Source organism: Crotalus tigris, unplaced genomic scaffold (genome assembly GCF_016545835.1).
Source record: "Crotalus tigris isolate CLP2741 ecotype Arizona unplaced genomic scaffold, ASM1654583v1 scf7180000024339.11422700, whole genome shotgun sequence".
NCBI classification, from domain to species: Eukaryota; Metazoa; Chordata; class Lepidosauria; order Squamata; family Viperidae; genus Crotalus; species Crotalus tigris.
The window spans coordinates 8,517,501-8,542,488 of NW_024100509.1; the positions used below are offsets into that span (position 1 = coordinate 8,517,501).

Consider the following 24,988-nt stretch of genomic DNA (forward strand, 5'->3'; position numbering starts at 1 on the left):
ATCAGCGCTGGGGAGGGGGGAGGGGGGAAGGGGTAGGAGGGGTTTGGGTTATATTGTATTAAATTTGTAAAACTTTTAATTAAAAAAAAAAGAAATGCCATAGAAATCTCAAATTTTAAAATTTTCACTTTGAGTGATCAGACAGGAAATTTACTGACTTCTAGATATCATGCATATTTGTTTCGACTTGATAAAAGTCCTCGTGAGAAAAACAAAGACAAGAATTTGAGTAATAAAAGAAGTAAACTTGCAAAAATAGCTAGATTTCCAGCTGATTCCAATATTAAAAATAATATGGGGACTTATGTTGCTTTTCAAATTTGGAAATGTTCCTATATGAGATTGATACCATTTAACTGACATGTTCAAGGAATACAATTCGATAGATATTCATGCCATTAAGTTATAGATGTATATAGAAAAAATGAACTGGAAAGATTCATTAACAATCTAATCCTGAGCAGGACAGACAGTATCTCCCAGGTGTATAGATAATCAAGAGCAGATTAATTTTAATATAGTGTGCTCAGTTAATCAATCCTATTCTTTGGTTTCAAATGCCCACTATTGAGCATAAATAGCAAGTGATACAGATATGAAGGGCTGAAGCGTTATATGATGTACTGGAAGGAAGGCATCACTAGCAAAGACTGTTTTTCCCCCATACACATGGGTGGCAGGCAAAGGGAGGTACTCAGGCATCATATTGCTCTATAAGAGTTTCTTCATCTTGGATCAGGTCTAGTTTTTTTGCTATGCTTTTTGAGAAAAGTAAAAAAATAAAAATCCCTGGGTACCTGAATAGACAGAACTCCAGCTAGATTTTTGCATGGAATTTAATCACATTTATAAAGTCAAAACCAGCCCAAACAGTGAAGGGAAGTTTTGATCTAAGTAAGGAAAGGCTCATATTGAGTTTCTTCCTGCTTCTGAGGGACATGACTATGCAGAGATTTTATTGTCGTTTTTTATCCTCAGGAATTAAAAGATTTGTTAATGAAGCTGTTTTATATATTGCAGGAGCCCAAAATCTCTCCACTCATGGCAATCAGAGCAATGGCTAAAGAAATACATTCATAAATTTCTCTAGGAAAACTGGAGAACCTAATTTTTGGACCAGAGTGCATTCCTCTCCTCTCACCTCTCTCAAAAAATAATGCTTTGACTTTGAATTGCACTTTGAGTTAACACTCTTATGAAATTTTGAAACAAGATTCAGCATAGAGAGTCTACATGAAGTACTGCTGCATTTTTGTTCTGCTCGTGCAATGCAATTTCAAATAATTTTCATCCTACAGGTATCTAAAAGTGCATTTGAAGAATATATCAAGAATGTTCTAATTGGGTTGCAGTTTCACCACTAAAAATTCTCACATTCAGGTTGTGCAGATTATATTTGTTGAAGCTGTCTACATAAGGGACTAAAGTAGAAATAGCATGCAGAATGCATCCCTATGGCTAGCTGAATGCAAGAAATCTATTGAAAAAGAGACTCACTTTTTCCTCAAGATGCTTCCTGCCACCACTTCCTGAGAATAGAAAGCTGCTTTCAGGGAATATGGGATCAATTCCAACACCTGGCTCAGAAAGTTTTCATAAAGAAATTGCTATGATGATCATCTTGGCAATAAAAGTGAGGCACTGCTGCAAATAAAAGACAGTTTTACTCAAAAGACAACAAGTCTGGGCTATGACTTTCACCTTCTAAGGTTGGTATCTTTGCTTCTGAAGGCATCTTACAGCTTTGGTATTCAGGAAGGCATTTACCAGCACTTAAATCAAGTCTAAGAGTCACATTTTCTGGGAGAGTAGAAGGTATACCATGAATTGCACTTTGTTTGGGCTCCATATTCTTCTTATGAATGAGATCAGGCACATCAAATGCCCTGTTGCTGGTTCCAACTTTCCCCTGGGTCAATGAATTAATTTCTCTAAAAGCTGCCTCTTTATTAGTGGGTGGGCACTGAAGTTCCCCGAGTTCCTCAGGAAGTAAAATTTCTGTAGTCTTCATCTGTGGTTCGGAAGCAATCAGTAGATCTTGAGTGGTTTTCAGAGCTCTTGGAGTACGCTTTTTGGTACTCAGTGGGGGTGGATTAAGCCTTGGAATTACATTTGTTGATGTCTGCCTAAAAGTTCAGGAAAGATTGATTAAGAGAAATACTGTGTTTCCCCAAAAGTAAGACCTTCCCCAAAAATAAGCCCTAGTTTTGGGGCGAGGTGCATGCCTAAAAATCAAGCTAGGGCGGGGGTGGGCAGGGTGGAGCTGCTCCATGCACCCCTTATCTGCTTACCATTGCAGTCAGGCCTCCCATGAATTGACACCTGCCTCGCCTCATCTCACCGACCCACTTCTACGGCATTGTGCTGTCAGAAGCTTTCCGGAAAAGCCTCTGCAGCCTAGAACTTAGCTAGAGATTCAATCTGTATTCAGTTCTCGGCTGCAGAGGCCTTTCCGGAAGGCCTCTGATGGTGAAATGCAGGCTGGGGGGGCATGTCAATCCAGAGCTCCATTCTCAGCTGCAGAGGCATTTCCTTTGGCTGCAGAAACAGGATGGCTAGGTGGGGCTGTTCAATTTGAAAAATACCTGTCAGTGAACCTATTCTAGACCCAGATTTGAGTTGCTGGGATTCCATGTCTAAATATGGGCTCTTCTACCACCTGCCATATCATGAGAGGATGTGTATATGTAGTGAGCCAGCTAATGATTGTCAACTATATGCCCCTCTTAGGTTTAGATACAACATCCCTAGTTGAAAGAACAGCCCACTGGAATCTGACTTGCAAATTGTCCTATTTCCTCCTGAGCTCTAACCTATATATTGTGAGCAGAACTGCTAAGTTTATAATTAAGGAAGTTGATCTAAGAACCCATTATATCACTCAAATTCAGGTATCCTGTAAAGGTAATGTATTTCTCTGAATGCTGATTCTTTATACTTGTGTATAAAGAAGGTAAAATACACATATATAAAACATGTATGTATTTTATTACTGGGTTTTCTTTTATCTTTTATCTATTTTACCCTGAAATTAAATTCTGTATTTTATTTTTGTTTTATATTTTTGTCATAAGACCAATTAATAAAGTATCTTGCAATTAATAAACTAATAACTATCCTTCTTTTGTAATTAATCTCAGGTTATAGGTTTGATTATCAATAGTTTTTTCACAAGAAACTTTATTAGACTTACTAAAAGCTCTTTTTGGCAATCAAGAAACAGTCAATACTTTGACAACTGGAACATTTTACCTTCAGGAAGTAGAGAAGATATCTAGATAAGACATCTTCTTCATGTTTCTAGAGAAAGCATTTTCCAAAACTTCCACACAGTAATCCTAGTGCCATTTACTTGAAAAAACTTAGCAACATCCCCCTTTTTAAATTTCTTCCATCAAAACCCAATTGTGATTTCCTTCTTGTGTCATTCTAAGCCATCACAATCAAAGCAACTTATGTTTGATTGCATCCTTGCTGGGCTGCCTGACAGCCTGAAGCTTCAACTGTTTGCACCTTCTGCTTGCGCACATACATCTCTTTTCCTCTTTTAACCATGGCTTGCCTCACCTCTCTGTACATACTCCCCCAAGGAATGCATGCACTAAAACCAAGGAGATAAATGCTTTTTTTTTTTTTTGCTTTCAATTTCACTCATACCACTTCCCCATAATAATTAAATGAATGAACCTTGGTATAAGTGCAAGAGAAAGTTTGTTTTAGGGGGAGGGGACAATGTATGTACCATCTACGTACATACATTACTACATACTTAGCAATGGCTAAGACAGAGAACAGGGCTTCTATTTATTTATTGGTGAACTACTCTGCATCAGAAACCCAGTCTCTTCATTGCAAGTATTTGTTACACAGGAAAATGTACAGAGAAATTTAGGTTTAAAGATATACTCTTGAATATTTCATCAGTCTGAATTCCCCCTCTGCTTTGGACTTGTTATAATAAAGTTATTTGCCTTTCAAGACCTCTGGCTTGGCCTATAGCAATATCTCTTTCTTTTAATTTTTAAGCTCATCTCAAAGGAGTGAAATGTGAATTGAATCATTTACCTGAATTGTCTCCTCCTCTTCTTCCCTTAGCAAAGGTAAGACTATGGTTAGATTAGTTAGTGGCAGAGAACCAGGAAGAAATTATTGCTTTTTTTTATTTTGCCCCTGGTTATATACCCCAGATCTGGGAAAGATGAAAAAAATAACTGCTAACAAACCTCACAGAGCCGCTTACCTATTTGCCTGGTCCTGACCTCCCAGCAATGTGCCTTGTCCAAAAGGGAGGGCTGCCTCTGCACGCTCATTGACTTCTGTTACCCCAAAGATGCTCTGGTTGATGGGCTCTTTCCTGCGCAGGAAATCACTGACTTTTGCACCAACAGACATGCTGAGGTTTTTTAGATGTTGACTGCCAGTTTTCCACTCTGGCTGCACTCGCAGATTTGTACCAGTGGAAGAACGGAAGGCAGATTTGACAATGGGCAACTTTGGTGCCAGGGTAGTATTTGAATTTTCAAACATACTTTGGTCAACTAAAAAAGAAAGAGAATGCCTCTGTAAATAGAAGATGTGCCAGGCAGAGATATTATTCAAGAGAACAATGGAAGCAGCAATGGAATTCAGGTTGGTACCTGTTGCAAAAATGTGGAAAAATCTCAACTTTCTTTTTCTTTTTGATCTGCTGTGCTAAATTAAAATCAACTTTCATATTTACTGAGAAAAGTTGGGCTTCATGCAAGGCCGGTATTTTTTTTTTTTTTTAATTTCTTGCTCCTCCCCTAGTTTTTAATTCATTTTCCTGCTAAGTGCTATTTGGAAAACCCAACTTTAGTGAACATTTTTAAACTTGGAATTCCAACATAACACTGATCCAATTTATCCTAAAACAAAAGAGAAAAGACCCTCCCCTGAGTAAGAGCCTGGTGAGGCAAAGAAAGAACTGTATTTCATAGATCTGGTCCTCTGCAGCAACTCAGTTCACTCATCTGTCTTTCTTTCATCTTGATTTAGGAATTTTCTGCCATGTAGAAAAAAGTAAGCAAATTAACATAAAAGTAGTAACTAATTGATCAGCATTAATGGTCATATTTTATTTACAATCAATACATCTTTACTGCTTTGAGGCAGTAAAGGAATTTGAGATTTGTCTGTCAAATGAGACAGAGAATTTGACTATAACTGAGGGAATAAAGAAAAAAAATGCTGGTTTTTTTGCAATGGTTCACTGAAACACCATTCTTTGTACTGACTGGAAAAGCCCAAAGCTGAAAATTCAAGATAGAAACATCTGTATTTTGATTCTTAAGAAACAGAAATTAGGAGAAGCAAAAATTTCCAAATTTCCATATGGTTGGACACTGCAGTGTCCTATGGTCACATGATCACCATTTGTGATCTTCACAGGCAGTTTCCAATAAGTAAAGTCATTGGAAAAGCAAGCAAGACGTTGTGGTCTCATGACATTGCACTTAACAACTGCAGATGATTCACTAATGATGGCAACCAGAACTGCCATATAAGTCAATATACTGCAAGGAGGTGAAATTGGTTAATATCTGGTAAAACCTATGTGATAATGGAAGATCCAGCAAAATGAGCAGCACCAGGCAACTACAGTCTAACTACCTGTTCACCAACAACTTTCAAATTGCTAATTGGTGTTGTAATTGATGCAGTCCAACAACATCTAATTGAAAACAAGTACTTTACTCCTGAGTAGAAAGGAAATTCCTCAAACAGAAGAGGAACAAAAGATCAGCTCCTAACTGACAAGATGATTTTGGAAAACTGCAAGAAAAGGAAGACCAGCTTGAATGTAGCTTGGATGGATTACAAGAAGACATTTGTCTCCCTGCCACATAACTGGATAATCAAGCACCAAGAAATAACAGGAGTCAATATTAGGAGCTTTGCACAAACTTAAATGACACAATGGAACACACAGTTGTTGGTCAGTGGTAACACACTGGGAAAGGTTAATATCAAGTGAAGAAATTTTCAAGGAGATTCACTAACATTACTTATCTTTGTCACAGCACTGATTCCTCTGTCTACAACAGTAACAAGTCAGGCTATGGCTACCAAATGTAAAAAATATCTGTCAGGCTATCCTACCTTCTTTATATGGATGATTTGGAAAAACATCTGAAATAGAATGACTACTCAATACTGTCCTTATATACAACCAAGATATTGCCATGGATTTGGACTGTATAAATCTGCTACCCTACAATCAAGAAGGGAAAAATATTGAAAACAAAAGAATCACGATACCCTATGGAAATATATTACATCTGGATGAAGATGATTATTACAAATATTTGGGCATCCTTCAAGCTGACATCATCAAGCACACTAAAGTCAAGAAGAAAGTTGGAAGTGAATATATCACGAGTGTGAGGAAAACCTTAAAGTCCAAGCTTAAGGATGAAATACCATCAAGGCACCTGGGCAATTCCAATCATTAGTTACACCACTGGAATATTGACTGGACTCAAGCAGAACTAATAAAAAACAAACAAAAAAACAAAAATCCACTAATGAATCATACCCTTTATCTATGCAGTAATGTTGAAAGACTAATTAAGGAGCATAGTGGATATGGAATATTTCAAGTAAACCAGACAATTGAAGACAAAAAAGGAGGATTGGAAGAATATTTGAAGGACAGTGAAGAAGATCACTGAAGTTAGTACAACTTGAAGGCTTATAGGTAACCCCCAATTTCCAAGTGTAATGAAGTTTGCCCATTATGGTTGCAAGTTGTGATGGTCATTAAACAAGGCACTCACGTAATTACTTTGCTTAACAATCTCAATCACAACTCTACCTGTTGCAGTTAAGTGGAGCAAGCGGTGCCTCAGGGTTAGGTAGGCCCAGGCCTAGCATTGCAGCACCTCCCCAGCTCACACATGGTCTGTCCCAGGTCTCCCCCACCCTCTGAGGCAACCTGTGCTCCACTTCCCACCCCACTGGGTCCCACACCCTTCTCCCTCCTGTCATGACTCAGGTTGCTTACCTTTTTCATAGATCTCTTTTGGGAAGCAACCACTCTACCATATGACCTTTCTATACTTCAAACTACATGGCAGATTAGACTGAATTTTCATAGTCCACACTAAACATGCTTACATTCTCCAATTTCTTCACTTGACACTTGTCAAGCCCAAAAAAACAAGAAAGTCATGTGATTTTTTGTTTCAAGCTGATTTCTTCATTGTTCCACTCCCATAGACAGCATTTTGCCAAAATGAAGCATTCTATCTAAATCTACCATATTCTCTGAGAACTATTAGGAAGGGAATCTGTCTTCACTCTTTCTCTCACACAAAATATCTGGAGCTGCTTCTTATTCCTCTGGAATACACCCCCTTCTTCCTGAGAATCCAGCCTACTACATTCTATTACATCTCTTCATCAACGCATTTCTTGCAAGTCAAAATTAAGTATAGGACAGTAAGTATCCTTGTTTATTTATCATGTGTGTTTGTGTGTATATAAACCATTCTCCCTAAAGTGGAGAATTTTATGACCTTTTACATTCTAAATGATAAAGTTCCAATGACAATTTGAAGCAGGGTTCTCCAAACTTGGCCTTTTACGGCTGAGGAATTCTGCGAGTTGAAATCCACAAGTCATAAAAGGGCCAAGTTTGAAGACCCCTGATCTGAAGCATTGTTGGCTGATCTATTTTTTTGTAGAATTAAAGTTCCAGCAGATTTTGAAATATTTGAAATCACTTATTATTAAAGCTCACTTCTCTGGAAGGCTTATCATCCTTATTAGGAAAGAATCATCTATGTTTTCCAGTTGCCTGAGTAATTTGCAAAATGCTGCATACAAAGGTGTCTGTGTAATCTCTCAAAGGCCAATTTTGCTTCTCTCTCTTTCTATCCTTATCCAAATGCATTCAAACAGGCTTCTGTTCTCAAAATATTGAATTTCTACACATAGAGCTTACTAGCATTCCTCTAAGCCTGATCCTACTGTTATTATTCTCAGTTTTCTTTTGCAGAAGTCGCCTACAATAATGCAGTCCACTCCAGCACAGGCTACACTCCTTTTCAAATAGCCAACGGTCAAAGTTTCAACCCCATGCCAGTATTAACCCCAAACAAACCAACGATCCCATCACTAAAAGAATGGATGGAACAATTACAAGACACCTGGCCAATAGTTAGAAAAGCACTAGATGAAGCTAGGCAGGCATACAAAGCACAAGCCGATAAAAAACCATTCATTATAGGAGAAATGGTGTACTTATCTACAAAATACCTAAAGTCCCTACAGCCCTGTAAAAAACTTGGACCAAAATATATAGGGCCTTTTCCAATTAAAAGAATCATAAACCCAGTAACAGTAGAATTAGAATTACCCCAAAATCTCAGGCAAATACACCCAATTTTTCATTGCAGCTTGCTGAAAAGAGAGCGTCAGTCACCTCTACGGCCAAAAATCCCCTCCCCCACCACCTCCAATCATGGTGGAGGGCGAACAACACTTCGAAATAAAGGAAATCCTTGACTCTAGGAGATATCATGGAGCAACTCAGTACCTAGTTGCCTGGAAACACCTCCCTCCCTCACAAAACGAGGGGGTCCATAAACGTCATGTCAGAGCCCCGAAGCTATTGAAGAAGTTTCACACAGAGTATCCTAACAAGCCTGACTAACTTTTATACCTGTTTTGTTTTCTTTCAGGTGGATCTCTCTTATTTTTGAGGGGGCCGGATGTCAGAATCCAATTATACTTCATCTCCAGTTATCAATTATAGAAAACCCCATTCCTGCCCTCTCTGGATTCTGTCATACAAGAAACTTGTATGAACAGGGGCTTTATGGCCCTCACTTCCTTCAGTACAACTTCAAAGGGATTGAATGTGGATAGTAACAAAAGGCCTTATCATAACAAAGGAGGCTATTACCTTTCATGTAGTTTTCTCTGAAGTCTTCATCCAGCCGGCAGAAAGGAAAAGGGGGTGGGATTATGATGCCTGAAACTGTCGCTGGAAGAGGGGGGTGATTGGGTGGGACTACTGGGGAACCCCTTAAAACCTTGAATGGGAGAGATTGGACCCCAAGTCCTGTCTAGAACGCCAGCAACCATTTTCTCTTAATAAAGGATTCCTGTTGGAAGAATTATTCCAAGAGTTCTGTCTTCTTAAGATGCAAAGTGGGGTGGGTCCTTACATGCTCTCCAGCAACATTGCAGAGAATCAGCCACTTGGATTACTTGCTGTATTACTTGTTTTATAACAAAAGCTGAATCTGATGGCTCAATTGCCAAAAGGTCACCTTGTGATAAAACATATGCTCCTTCTCCTGCGAAAGCTGAGCCAGGTCATTGGTAGCTTGTAATGCAGGCCCTATTAGTAGATGGGATTGGAGGAATGCCCAAACTGCAAAGAAGAAACAAAATTGCAATCTCAGAAGTGGGCTGAGAATATATTTCAGGAACCTAAACAAAAGGATAAAGCTCATATCAGAGACAGTATTCCCACAAATACTTCTCTGGATCAGTAAACGGTTGCATTTGTACTGCATGGTATCCTTGTTTTACTTTGTTTTGTAACTTAAGAGTGTTTTATTAGCTTAGCCTATATGATTAGTTTATGGCTTAATATAGTGTGTGAACATAGCCAGAGCTTGAAAATTAAAAAAAATGAAGGAGAAAAAAAGACTATGTCAGTAGAATAATTAAGACTATATATTTAATTTTTCCTTTAAAAAGGTCCTAATGTCTATGTAGTTGCAAATATGAGGACCGAATTTACAAATGCCTCAACAGATCCAAGTAAAGCTCCCTCATTTTTCTTCTATGCACTCACTCACTTTCAGGAAACAAAGAACCAACAAGCTTTGATCCTCTTCCACAGCTCAGCAGACTGAGTCAGAAGCCAAAAGTCTACTCTCAGCAGATAAACTTTGCATTCAACACCCCTAGAAGAGGCTGCATAGCACATTTTTCAGCACAAAGCACAGGAAACAAGAGATGGATGCCTGAAGGGGAGCGAAGGTGAATTTGTTACATTGTTTAGGCTAGTGACTTCTTTGATTTGTTCTCCATTTTGCACAAATTTTGAAAGAAATTATTACATAAAATATGTGAGAAGAAAGCAGTTAAACAACACATTACATTTCTTGCTGTTTTTAAGAGTGGAAATGCAAAACATAGTGAGTGATCTTATGTGTCACATTAGTATTACCTGGAATTTAAAGAAGTTTGGTAAGATAAATTAAGATTAAACACCTTATGCAATGTACCCAATTTTACTGCTAACTATACATTTTGGATCTTTGCAAAATTTCAAAAGACCCACTTTATATGGCAAACCTATTCATGGTGAACATATTTTGCTGAAGGAAAATAGAAATTAATAAAGTGCAGGCAATGTATATTCAATGATGCATTTGAAAAAAGATCTTATACCCCTACTTCAGGACTTGGTCCAATCAAGACATTTAAAAATCATGAGTATACTTGTCCACTCCTTTATAGGGTTGCTGTAGGAAGCACCAATTTGAAATAACTATGTTGACTTCCGGTTCCAGAACGCGGCGACATCGGTTGTGCCTAGAGACTTGTCTCCACGCCATCCGGAGTTTCCTTCGCCGGTAGACCCCCTAGGGGGTCGAAAGTCGCCCTGGAGGGGCGACCACCAAGGAGGAGGCCTACTGGTAGATAGGGGAGAGCAGCAGCTTCCCCCGAGTCTCCAGATATCTCCTTAGGGCCAACGGAGCAAAGATCGGCCTGCTGCACCAGCCGAAAGTCACATCATCATCTAAGCTTTAAAGACCCACTGCGGATGGTGAGACCCCTTTTTTTTCTCTCCACACCCCGTGCTGTTTTTGCCTGTAGAAGCTGTTTGTGGTATTATTTCCCCGTCTGGAGAAAGCGGCTTTGGTAATCATGGGAACAAACACATTTTACAAAAGGACAGAATAAATAAATAAATATTCATTTAAAGCAGTGGTTCTCAACCTGTGGGTCGGGACCCCATTTGGGGTCAAACGACCATTTCACGGGGGTTGCCAAACAAGGCCATTTTTCCCCCTTTTCTTTGGCCACGCCCCTGGCACCCGGTGATGTATAAGTGGTTGGGGGTCACCACAACATGGGGAACTGTATTATGGGGTCACGGCATTAGAAAGGTTGAAAACCACTGATTTAAAGATTATATTCTATCTCTACTTACATTGAGCTATAGAAAAAACTGTTTTTTGTGTTTTTTGGAGCGGTATTATATCAGCATAGTATTTCTTTTTCTATTCTTCTTTTAAAAGATAGAAAAAAGGAAAAAAAGGCGTTTGAAGAAGTCTTTTTAGCTCACTGAGGACACCTACTGGTCAAAAGTTAATATTGGATTGTTGTCTATCTGGAGATGAGATGGCTTTGGCTTTCAAACTGTTTTTCAAGAGAAAAGATAATTTGAGCTAGTTGTGTGATCTGTGTGGGTGGATAATGTTCAATTGTAACCTTCACTAGAAAGGAAAAGGTTTTTTCTTCAACTATTGCTAAAATGGAGAAGCCTCAATCACATTTAAACTGTAAACTTATACTGGAAAAGATCTATGAGGTTAAAGAAGAAATATGTATTACAATAAAAGAGGCTACTACAGAACTAAGAGCCAGAATCTCTATTTTAAAACCTAAAACTGACTCTCAGATTACACTTGACTACTCTACAAAACAGATTATACAAGAAGAGGTCTTAACTGAGGATAAAGAGAATTTTATTTTGCCCTACAAGCAAGACCAGGAAAAGCAAAGACTGAATTTTGAACTTCTGAAACAACGAGGCTTTATGGACAAGAGAAACAGAGGACCAAATCAGAGATCAAGATGGTCTGTATCGCAAATAATGGATTTTGGAAAGAATTTTATAAATATGATAAAAACAATATATAGTAACCAGACAGCAAAAGTGATAGTGAATGGAGATTATACTGAGAACTTTGAGATAAGAAAAGGCACGAGACAAGGGTGTCCACTATCCCCATTATTATTTATCTTTACTTTGGAAGTACTAAATAGAAGGATAAGACAAGATATAGAAATTAAAGGATTGAAAATAAAAGATGAAACATATAAATTACAAGTATTTGCTGATGATTTAGTGTTTATTTTGGAAGAACCTTTAGAGATGATTCCTAAACTATGGGAAAAGATAGAAGAATATGGAAAAGTGGCAGGACTAAAAATAAATAAATATAAAACTAAAGTAATAGTAAAGAACCTCACAGATAAACAAAAAAGGCAACTACTAGAGAAAACAGAGGTACAAATAGTGAAAAAAGTTAAATATTTAGGTATTCATCTTTCGGCTAAGTGTTCGTCAATAAAAGAAGACAATTATATAAAATTATTGAAGCAAATAAAGCTAGATTTGGAAAGATGGAAAAATCTCCAATTGTCAATATTAGGAAGAATTGCTACAGTAAAAATGAATGTGTTGCTAAAGATTTTATTTTTATTTCAAACAATTCTGATAAAACTTGAGAGAAAATTCTTTCAAAATTTAAATTCATTGGTTTTGAACTTTATTTGGCAGGGGAAAAAAGCTAGAATTAAGATGAAAACTTTACAAGATGCTAAGGAAAATGGGAGGTTTTGGGTTGCCGGAATGAACATTGTATTATCAAGCATCTGTTTTAACATGGGTGAAAGAGTGGATAACACTCAGAAATAAAAGGTTATTGTATTTAGAGGGACATGATTTACAATTGGGGTGGCATGTTTTTTTATGGTATGGGAAAAACAGAGTTCATAAGTACTTTCAAAATCATTTTATAAGAAATGCCTTATTAACAGTATGGGAAAAAATTAAAGCTAAAATATATTCAAAAATTCCAGGGTGGTTATCAACGATGGAGGCATTCATACATCCGAATCTGGTAGATTTTGAAAAAGTATGGACATATAAAGATATTTTAGATATTGATGGCAAATTAAAATCTAAACAAGAATTGGAAAATTTAGGAATAAATTTGTCCTGGTGGGCACATTTGCAGATACAAAGTAGATATGAAAAAGATGTAAAAATGTATGGATTTTACAAGGATCAAAATGTGTTTGATAAGATTTTGTTAACCTCAGATGAGAAATTAATTAAGAAAATGTATAATTTTTTGTTAATTTTAGATATGGAAAGTGAACAAGTGAAAGAAACAATGATAAGATGGGCAAAATTTTTTGGTTATGATATAGAACTAGAAAAATGGCAAAAAACTATAAATTAACAATGTCAACTTTATATTAAAAAATTCTATATAAAATGTTTTATAGATGGCACCTTCCACCAGCAAGATTAGCAAAAATGTTTAAAAATAGATGTCAGATAGATGTTGGAAATGTAAACATAATATAGGCAAGTATTATCATATTTGGTGGACATGTGGGAAGGCAAAGGCCTATTGGAAAAGCATACATATGTGGTTAGAAAAAATATTGGGCAAACAAGTGGATTTTAAACCTGAACTTTTTTACTAGGCATTATGTCTGAAAAGATTAATAAGCAGAAATTATATTTAATTCTACATATTACCACAGCAGCAAGAATAATTTTTGCACAATACTGGAAGAATGAAGGATTGCCATCAGAAGAAATTATCACGAAAATATTGGAATGTGCAGAGATGGACAGACTAACTATGAGGCTGAAAGACAAAAAAGATACGGATTACTATAAAATTTGGAATTTATTTTATTCTTGGTTAGAGAAAAGAATGAAGGATTAGGAGTTGAACATGTCTTAGCTTAGCAAACTCCAGACAACTTGTTGATTGGAAAAATTAACATATGTTGATGGAAAAAAAAATAATAAAAAAGATTGTTAAAAAAAAAGATGCTCTGTATCGAATCAAGTGACACTACAAGCAACAAAAAGAGACCCATCATCTGGAAGGGAAGCCCTGTTATGGAAACCTACCTGGCAAAAGAGGAAAGCTAGAATAAGATTGAAAAATGATATTTAAAATTTCTTAAATTGGATTGAAGGCAACCTAGAATTATGGACTGATGTAAGGATTGAGATTCTGAGTTTGAAGTAAAAAGATGTCTTAGAGTTGGAGTGAATCAATAATTAATTGAATGTTAATTAAATAAGATGACTTGTTTGTTCTATAACATGGATGTTTAGTTATGATAGCTAATTGGTTGAAATTTAAACTGCTTTAATGGATTGAAATGATTTAAGGTTTGATATTAATTTATTAACTCAAAGAGATTGGTTAATTGAAGGATTAGATATGTATAGAATAGATTGATAAATACATACATTTAGATGTGTCTAAGATAGATTAATATTTTTGTTTAAAAACGAGATTTTTTTAATATAATGGATTAAAGACAATGTAGAATACTAAGAATGCTCCTTTTAGAATGTTAGGTGTATTTCTATGAAAATTATGATGTAATGGAATGATGAAAACTGAACAGATGTTTCAGATTTGAAGTGAACTACTAGTTAATTGAAATTTAATAAGATGATTTTCTGACGATATGGACGTTATTAGTCATGATAATTAATTGGAGACTTGAATTCTGTTTAATGGAGTGACATGATTTAAGGTATGATATTATTTTTTAGCTTGAAGAGATTGATTAATTGATGGATCTGATACGTACAGGATAGATTAATATTTTACTCTAAATAAGGGAGATTAATGGAAGAAGAAGTAATTAAGATTTTGATAAAATTAAGAAAGTAGAACATATGTGGAAGGGATATTTGAATTGAAAATGTTTTTATTTAAAGTTAATTTGATTATGGTATCGTAAATTAATGAAGCTTAAAAACAGGTTCAGGTTGAATAAATTTAAGCTAGAATTGGATATTTTAAATATACTATTCTATTTGAGGGGAAAAGAGATGGAATACTTGATCTATTGATTGTATCATGTATATATGTCTTGTTTTAGGATGTTTGATTACCCCAGCACCACGGTGTGTCTTGAATATGTTGCTTTAAGAAACTAAAAAATCAATAAAAATTGTTTTTTTTAAAAAAAGAAATAACTATGTTTATTTGGGAGCATTTCGTATTCTCTTCAGCTTGCCTATTACTGAGAGTTGAGCCTGTAAAGATTTTTGAAACTATTATGGAAGAAGGCTTCTGTATGATAGAGGCTTAGATTTTTTCACCATTTAAACCAGGGCCTGCAACCTTGACAACTTTAAGACTTGTGGATTTCAGCTCCCAGAATTCCTCAGCCAGCGTAGCTGAGGAATTCTGGGAGCTGAAGTCCACAAATCTTAAAATTGTCAAGGTTGCAGACCCCTGATTTAAACATAAAGTAAAAGTAATTACATGCATGATCAAAGAAGATTGTTTAAATACATTGTTAAGATGGAGAGTTATGGATAATCTTGGCATTTGAATATATTAACATTATTTACATTTTCATGTATCTTCAGATTCTAAACTACAAGTATTTAGTAACAATTTTATAATATTCCTATTCTGAAATGATTGCCTGAAAATATGAACCATAACCTGTGTTCATTGAAAAGTAGCATATAGTAACAGCTCTTGAAACATTTTTGAGGGGTATTTCTGCTTGATCCTTATTTCTCATCTTTTTAACAGGACTTTGCATATTTAACTTCTTTCTAGGAACCATGAAAGGACAACTTGCTTTGAAAACATGAGAGTTCACTGCAGTTTATGACAAATATATCAATAATGCAAGTGAATTTTCAGAATAATTTTTCTTTCTGTGTTATTTTTCTTCTACATTGCAAGAAAACCCCCCCCTCAAGATTTAAGCATTTGAGAGACTTCCGGTGGTGTTCTGCTGCGCCGATGGTGGCTTTTTTCTTAGCCGCCCGTCTCGGGATCGTGTAAGAGCCAGCAGACAGCGACGATCAGCTGTTTTGTGGCTCGGAACTTCCCTCCCGGGCAAAGGGAGGAAAGTGAGTCTTTTTCTAGATAGAAGTTGAGCTCTTCTTGTCTCCCAGATATTTTTTTGGGGAGACAAAGGGTGAGATCAACTCCGCATCCCCAAGACGCCTTTGTTCTCCGAAGGAGAATGAAGCCAGACGCTGCTTCCACATCTGCTACATAAGAAGGACTGTAAGTAAATCTTAAAGCAGACGGAGCTGTTCAGGAGGATCAGAATTGTATTGAATTTTAACTTTAACTCATGAAGAAATATTGTCTTCTTCAGTTACTATTTTAATGATTGGAGTGAAAGGAAAAATGGCGGAGGAATTTTGCTTCTTTGCTTGAGGACTTTCACTTTTACTTGGCAACAAAGTTTCCAAAATAACTGACTCTGCTTCTTTTTTTATGGGGGAGTTGTTTTTATTACTCCTTTATTTTATCTTGCTATAAGAACTGGCTTTTTTCTTTTCTTTTTTCATCTTTTTTTTTCTTTTTCTTAAAATGGCTTCAAAACGCCCTGGAATTTCTTCTCTGCCTAAAATTTCCATTTCTTCTCCAGTAACACAGACTACACAGCAAACTAAGCCAAAGTCTCCACCACCCTTCCCACCTCCAGCATTCACACTTAAAGATATACAGAATGTGGTTCAGGATTCTTTGGAGAAAGCTATACAAAAGATCAGATTTGAGACAGAAGAGCTTTTGGAGCAGAAAAATCATCAGATGAGGGAAGATATTCTGTTGGCTCTTCAGGGGCTTGCGGCCCATGTAGAAAGGCTGGATGATAGGGTGGATGAGGTGGCTGGAAATGTTGAAAGATTGGAAGGAAGAGTTGAAAGAGTTGAAAATAATGTGGATGCAACACAGAATGAAATTATAATGTCACAATACAGAGACATGGAGTTTGCTTTGAGAATAAGAGGGTTGAAGGAGAATGTGAAAGAGAATTTGAAAGAAGAGATTGCTGCAGAACTAGCATCCATTTTGGGATGTGGAATTGAAGAAATGTTGAGAGATATTGAAAAAATTTTCAGAGTTCATTCATGGATTGCGAAGCAGAGAAATTTACCAAGAGATGTGGTTATTTACTTTTCTAGAAGATCACTTCGCAATGAAATTATACAGGCTTTTTACAAACAAAGATTTCATTGGAAGAAAAATTTGTTGCCTACTTTGGAAGAATGGATACTTAAAGTGTCTAATTTAGCAGATATGGCGAAGATCTCCGCCTACTTGAAGGACCATTCACAAGAAAGATATATTATGGTTTGGAGAAGATGGATTGATTATATTCAGAAGAAATATGAAATTGAAAAGTATTATCTTGCTTTTGAGTAGATCTTAGATAATTATTAATAGTTTTAATTATATTATTATTTTTGACTTAATTTGTTAATATTTGTATTGAGAAGGAGTTAAAGTATGTTATGGTTTTGATTGATAGTACAGTTGGTTTATGTTAGTTAGATTATATTTGTTTATTATTTTGTGTTACCCTGTAATCAGCTCTGGGAAATGGGGGAGGGGGGAAGGGGTGGGGGGGTTTATATTGTAATAAATTTATAAAACTTTTAATAAAAAAAGGAAAGAGATGAAAGGGAAAAAATAGAACTGCTTAGAAAAAGTTGATAGGTATTTATTACTCGGTACTCCTACTGATTTACAGTGTTTATAAATATTTGGATACCCTTAAAAGCTTTACTATAAATATTTGCATTTGCAAAAAAAAAAGATTTAAGCATTTGAAATATTGCAGCAAATGATTAATTAAAATGATTTTTTTAGAAAAAGTAAAAGAAAGCATCACTCTCTTTTCCTGCATGTTTAATTGATATCTTTTATGAGCAGAAAAGGATTCAGTTCCTGATTTATTGTATATCTAAGCACAAACCTGTCTTCAATTATACAGGAATAACTGTTATGTAGCCACAAAAGAGCTTTAGAAGCTCCTTAAGTGCATTCCCAAGAGATCTTGCATCACTTCATTGTAGAGTCTCATTTCTCATAATCACTTCAAAAGTGCTGGCCACCATCATTTCTCTTGCATTTCCCCATTAAGGAAGAGGTGAAAGCTGGGTACTTCCTGTCATGGGAAGTCAACAGGCTCCAAATGATGCATTGAACATCAGCTTATTAAAATGTTGGTATATGTTGTATGTTAACATTCAGTTAGTCCATTCAGCTACATTATTCTAGCCTCTTATACAGTCTCTGTTGCTCTACTACTGTATCCTGTTGAGTGTGCTTTATCACAAAGAAATATTTATTCTCCATGATAGTGACATTCATTAAGTGGTTTTCATAGAATAGGGGGAATGTATCAGCATTTCAGAACAAATTAGTTCCCTCCCCAAATTTTGTCATAGATGTTTGCATTTGACATTAATTCAGAAAATCTAACACAAGATGTTACAGTCTAGTGGAATTAATCTACTGAAACATTATAAATAGGTTTGAGCCTCAATATCTTTCTGGATACTTGAGTCTTGAAAGGGATGGGGAAGCTTTTGCCTGTGATACAAGAAAGGAATCAATCAGTTTGAATGGATTGAGGTGCCCAAGGAGGATTTCCAGGTTAACATGACAAGAGTGATCATATGGATCTGGTTACCACCATTTCATGAAAACTGACCTGCCACTCTTAACAAGTGCCTCTTGGTGCAGGGGGTTCTTTACAAAGCTTTTTGTGTGAAAGTTGCTTTATAGGAGAGATACAGGAATTGATATTTCTTATTGACTTGTCTATTGACAACATTAGCCATTGATTCCCATGCAGCTTTTCTCTACAGAAGATGTTTCAGCTGCGGCTTTTCAGGAACCTTGAAGAAATCACCTATCTTTTTTCACAATTCACAAAATGTAAAAAAGCAAGTTTGCAAAGAATAGAGAAAGTAAAGGAAGCAAAGAAAGCAGAAACAACAGTTTTGCTTTAGATATAAGGAAGATTTATTTAGCAAAAGCCAAAACCACCACCCTGGGCTTAAGTGCACTTACAGAAAAGTAATTCCATAATAACCACTGAGCTAGCAAAAGAACACAAGAGATATAGAAATGCCAGGGGAGCTTTCTGAAGAAAATATATGAAGTATAAAAATACACTAATATTAGGTGATCAGACAGACAACCTGAGTCACTCCTAGGGATTCAATTCTGGATTTCCAAGTAGGTGGTTGGGGCTACCCCTAAGTAATATTCATAGCCTGCTAGAGATGGACTCTGCTAAGTGGATCTGATGGTGTTCTTTTTACATAATATGTTCACCTAATGTAACTGTGAGTACCATTGCTGAGGATGCTGCTGCTGCTCTGGCTTTTTCCACTTGCAGCCTTATCTTCTTAGTGTTTCATCTCCACATCCTACTTGTTTTCTTTCCAGTTGGAACTATATACAGTAGTGGCCAAAATTGTGGAAACCCTTTGGGAAAAGTGTATTTTTGAGGTTTGATGGCTAATAACACCACTTTTGGGGGGGAGTAGTACCATAAAATTATATATCAATGGAAAGGTAATTTAATCAAGAATGTAATGCAACAAAGTTTGTTCAATTATCTGTACTGTATTCTATGAAAAGTTATAGCCAAATAACCAGAAAAAGGAAGCACAACTTGCTTAGGTTGATATCAGATAGCTTTCCTTCATCTGATTGTAGCCAATGAGCATGAGTGTTTAGAGAGCCAATCAGGTGTCATTTTGTTTTGGCAATGAGCCAATCAGATCATAGTAGGATTCAGTTATTGATGTCCTGTACTGAAGCTGAGAGGAGGACATTTGTCAGTGTGTTATGTGATTGCTATCAAGTTGGTTGGGTTTTTTTATGTTCTTTCATTTAGTGAGCTTGTAACACGTAATAAAATTAAAGTAATGGTGCAAAGAGTTGACCGGTTCCCCAGATATTGATGTAAAATAGTATTATTAAGTGAACAAGGTAACAGTTATAAAGAAATTAAAAGAAAAATTGGTGGAAACTTAACCAAAGGTGGCATTTCTACTGTACACTTTTCCCAAAAGGTTTCTACAATTTTGGCCACTACTGTATACTCTTTCCATTTCTCAACATTCACTTCCTGTTCATCACCACTCACTTCCTTGCCTTGATTATGTCCTTAATACAGCCCTGAGATTAATTTTTCACTATAGGACCTGGCCTATAATTCATTATAGGATAGTCCACAGGAGTTGGCAACAGCCCTTCCTCCTCTCCCACTACTTTTGCCATGGTTGTCAGACACCAAAGAGGCCACACTGCTCTCTTTCTACCTTTCAATTAGATTTGCAGGATCAAAAATAACAGTGGGGAAATAAGTCAGCCATCTAATTCATTTAGAAGGCACTTTCTCCCTGAGTTGCATTCCTAAAAATCCAATTGATGAATTAAGAATGGGCCGTGATTTATGGCTTCTCTGTTCCTGCTTTAGCAATGTAGGAATGGGCTATGTTCTCTCTACTTCCCTTCACAATAAGGCTGATTTAATTTGATATATTCCTCTGATACATAATGATTTAAGTGTTCTTCCCAGACCAGGGTAAATTTTGGGCTTCACGGGGGACTAATTTAAAAACAAAGAAGCTTTGCTGAAGTTATACACCAGGCAAGAAAGAGGGAGTCAGGAAATAAACATGTGGGCATTCAGCTTGTTCCTGGGCCATTACCCTAGGATTTCACCTGAATTGGCCTAGATCTCTGAAAGTAGACATTCAGAGGAAAGCAAGGGGAGTTTGGGGGGGGGGGAAGGAGAACCCCCCCACACGCACACACTACAACATAAAGGAAAGGCTTTATTTTCATCTCAGTTTTCTTCAAAAGTATCCATTTCAAGTTAGGCAGGACAATGTCCATTGCCACGGGTGCAAGCCCTTACAGCCAGGAACACTTCCATTCTTGTCCCTCAGTCAGCTACTACATTCTTCAAACTTTCTACAATTTCCTTAGAATCCAGGGCTGCTCCAGGAACCCTGGACACCCAAGGGATATTCAGAAACTGCATTGCAAGTGATCTCCTCCATTATTCGCTTTAAGAGTTCTCAGTAATATCAGTACATATTATAATTAGCTTAATGGAAAAGCACAGCAGGCATCTGCTGAATGTTTGAAGCCACCCACCATCCCGTGAAGCTACTTGTTTTTCTGTGTTCCTCACCTGAGGTACATTTGGCCACACATCCTATAACCAGCATCTGCTGATTTTGGAAACATATAAAATGCCCAGACAAGTATTATCTCTCACTTCCCATTGCTACCAAAGCTACTCCAATTAGAAAGTCTGGGGGTAATAATTCTTTAAGCTTAGGAGATGCTTTGTGAATGAAATGATGACATAGCTGACAAATGAAAACAGGAAAGCAAAAGAGAATTTGTTTGATAATTTTTGAAAAAAAAAATGAAAAGAAAATATATATGGTTCTCTATCATGGACCCCTAACAAATCCCAGTTTCAGTTTGAGGTACTTCCAATGGTAAAAGTAGGAATAAGGAAATTGCCATTGACTACCAATCATAATTATATAAAGGAGCATAAGTTGGAATATTTCCCGTTATCCAGTACAAATTAAATCTCCACTTTCTTTGCACAGAGATAGTTTAGAACTTTAAATATAGAATAATAGGATTGGAAGACACCTTGGAGTCTTCTAGTCCAACACCCTGCTCAAGCAGGAGATGCTGTATAAATCCAGACAAATGACTATCCAATCACTTCTTAAAAACCTCCAGTGATGGAGCACCCACAACTTCTGGAGGTAAGCTTATCCACTGATTAACTGTTCTCACTGTCAGGAAATTTCTCCTTAGTTTTAGATTGGATCTCTCTTTAATGATCTTCCACTTGTTACTTTTTGTCCTGTCTTTGGGTGCTTTGGATAATAGGTTGACCCTGTCTTCTCTGTGACAACCCTTCAAGTACTGGAAGACTACTATCATATCACCCATAACCCTTCTCTTTGTAAGACTAGAATAGAATAGAGCTGGAAGGGACCTTGGAGGTCTTCTAATCCAGCCCCCTGTTCAAGCAGGAGAACCTATACTGTCTCAGATAGATAAATGTCCAGTCTCCTCTTAAAAATCTCCAGTGATGGAGCGCCCACAATTTCTGGAGGTAAGCTGTTTCACTGGTTGATTGTCCTCACTGTCAGGAAGTTTCTCCTTAGTTCCACATTGCTTCTCTCTTTGATCAGTTTCCAACCATTGCTTCTTGTCCTTCCCTCTGGTGCTTTGGTGAACAACCTGGACCCCTCTTCCTGTGGCAGCCCCTCAGATAGTGGAACACTGCTATCATGTCTCCCCTATTTCTTCTTTAGACTAGCCAAACCCAAGTGCCGTAGCCGTTCTTCGTATGTTTTAGTCTCCAGGCCTTTGATCATCTTAGTTGCTCTTCTCTGAATTCTTTCCAGACTCTCAACATCTTTTTTGTGATATGGTGACCAAAATTGGCTGCAGTATTCCAGGTGTGGTCTTACTAGGATTTTATAAGGTGGTAATAATACTTTGCATGATCTTGATTCTATGCCTCTGTTTATACAACTCAGGATTGTATTAGCTTTTTTGATTGCTGCTGCACATTGTTGGCTCATAGTCAAGTGATCGTCCACTAGGACTTCAAGGTCCCTCTTACAATTACTGTTTTTGAGCCAGGTCTTGCTCAATCTGTATTTGTACCTTTGGTTTTTCCTTCCTAAATGTAAGACTTTGCTTTTCTTCACATTGAAACTCGTTTTGTTGGATAGGGCCCATTGTTCAAGTTTGTTAAGATCTTTTTGGATTATGAGTTTGTCTTCTGGGATGTTGGCTACTCCTGTCAGTTTGGTGTCATCTGCAAATTTGATGAGTTTCCCTTCAATTCCCTCATCTAAGTCATTTATGAAGATATTGAAGAGTACTGGGCCTAAAACGGAATCTTGTGCTACCCCACTGATTACTTCTCTCCATGTGGATGTAGTGCCGTTGAGGACTACTCATTGAGTACGGTTTGTTAGCCAGCTACAGATTCATCTGGTGGTGATGTTGTCTATTCCACCTTTTCCTAGCTTACCAAGGAGTAGATTGTGGTCTTCCTTGTCAAATGCCTTATTGAAATCTAAGTATACTACATCCACTGTATTTCGCTGGTCTACTAGTTTAGTCTCTTTATTGAAGAATGAGATGAGATTGTTTTGGCATGATCTGTTTTTAGAAACCCATGTGGCTACTAGTTATGACTTTGTTTGTTTCTAGTTGTTTGCAGATCTGTTTTTTGATTATCTTTTCTAGGATCTTCCCAAGTATTGATGATAAACTGATTGGTCTGTAGTTTCCTGGGTCTGGTTTTTCTCCCTTTCTTGAAGATGGGGACTACATCAGCCCTTTTCCAATCCTCAGGTATTTCCCTGGTACTCCAGGATTTATGAAAGATGTGGTACAGCAGTTCTGAAATAACATCTGCCAGCTCCTTCAGAACTCTGAGATGTAGTCTGTCGGTCCCAGTGATTTGTATTTGTCAAGGTTGGATAGGTGTTCCATTACCATTTTCTTGCTTATTTTAATTTTTGTTTCTAGTATGTCTTTTGCAATAGTTTTTTGGTGTGTTGTGTGAAGACTGACGCAAAGTATGAGTTAAACAGCTCTGCTTTTTCCCTGTTGCCTGTAATTTCCTTGCCATCTTCTCTCTTTAATGGGCCTACAGTCTCCTTGATTTTTTTTCTTGTTAATGTGTTGGAAGAAACTTTTTTTATTGTCCTTGATTTCTGTTGCATGAATTTATTCGTTCTGAGCCTTTGCTTTCCTGACTTCATCTTTGTATGTTCTGGCTGTCTGCTGATAATCGGCTTTATTTATGTGCCCCTCTTTTCATTTTTTGTATTTGTCCTTTTTGTCTTTTAGTTTGTTAGGGAGATCTGTTGCTCTAGGGAAACAGCATACTTCCCTGGATTGTATGTCTGGTCTGCAGATGGATGGTTTTGTTCCTTTGAGGATGGAGTCTCCTATTAACAACATCTCCTTTCTTTTTTGTGGGGGACTGCAGTCTGGGGTGCTTTTCTGTTTATCTCAGGCATGTTTGTTGATGTGGCTTTTTAAGGGATATTTGAAGTGACCTTTTTAGGGATGTTTGAAGTTGTCTTTTTGCGAGGTGTCTGCATGTCTTCTTTGAGGGGGGTTGTGGGTCTGCGTGTTTCCGTCTAAGGGGAGAAATCGATTGGTCAATTTTAGTGGGGCTGTTTCTAATTGGGTAGAGTTGGGCAGAGGGGGTTTATTTATTGTATGCTGTTTCTTTCTTTGGGTATTGTGTTTCCTTCTGTGTGTAACATACCTCCATTTGTCTTTCTCCAAGGGTTTATCAGTGGGGTCAAGTCCTCTGGGAGTTAATTGTTCATTGTTTGGTTCCATTTGGGTGGAGCTTTCTTTCGTACATTGGGGTTTGGCTAGAGTTGCTTCTAAGTTCCTAACCTTTTCCTGTAGTTGTTAACATAATTTGCATGTGATGCATGTATAGTTGGGGTGTTCTTTGGGCATCAGTGCATACATGGACCTTGTATTGCATACCACAATAGCCTCAGTTGTCTGTTCCATGAGTTTGGTGTTTGGTGGTTTTTGTCTTGCTGCCTTGCTGCCGCCTGTAGGCCTCTGGTCTGTTGCTGCTTCACCACCACCACCTACAGGCCTCCTGGTCTGCCGCTGCTGCCTCTCCTCCACCTGCAAGCCTCCCAGTCCGCCGCTGCCACCTCGCCTCCACCTGCAGGCCTCCCAGTTTGCCGCTGCTGCCTTGCCTCCACCTGCAGGCCTCCCAGTCCTCAGAAAAGGACACCATCACCTGCAGGCCTCCGGTTTGCCGCTGCTGCCTCGCTGTCACCTGCAGGCCTCCTGGCTTGCTGCTGCTGCCTCTCCGCCACCTGCGGGCCTCCCGGTCCACTGCTGCCACTACCACCGCCTGCCACCTCCATACTGTCCTCAACTACCTCACCAGTCCACTGCCTCACGTTGCCGCTGGCCACTTCCTTTTTGCTTCCCCCAGCCATCTCAATGGTCCTCCGCCTCACGCTGCCATCAGCTGCCTCCTTTCCACTGCTTGAGCTGCTAATGTTGCGTGGCCCAGTTTGCCATGTCGGTCTCTGCCTCCCTGTGTCGGGTTG

The 24,988-nt window shown here is 37.6% G+C and overlaps 1 protein-coding gene across 4 annotated transcripts in view; it reads right to left on the reverse strand.

Moving 5' to 3' along the window:
- Positions 1-1,645: 1,645 nt before the first annotated feature.
- LOC120300311 (nitric oxide synthase 1 adaptor protein) overlaps positions 1,646-24,988 on the reverse strand; it is a 121,583-nt gene continuing 98,240 nt past the window's right edge. For 3 of the 4 annotated variants that reach the window (XM_039326142.1, XM_039326141.1, XM_039326143.1), the window contains 2 exons: positions 4,241-4,538; positions 1,646-2,126 (listed from right to left, as the gene is read on the reverse strand). In XM_039326142.1, coding sequence (XP_039182076.1) covers positions 1,664-2,126; positions 4,241-4,538 — 761 coding nt within the window. In that variant the 3' untranslated portion in view covers positions 1,646-1,663. Of the gene's footprint in view, positions 2,127-4,240; positions 4,539-9,163; positions 9,404-24,988 lie in introns of those variants that run through there. The other variant, XM_039326145.1, reaches the window with a different exon arrangement.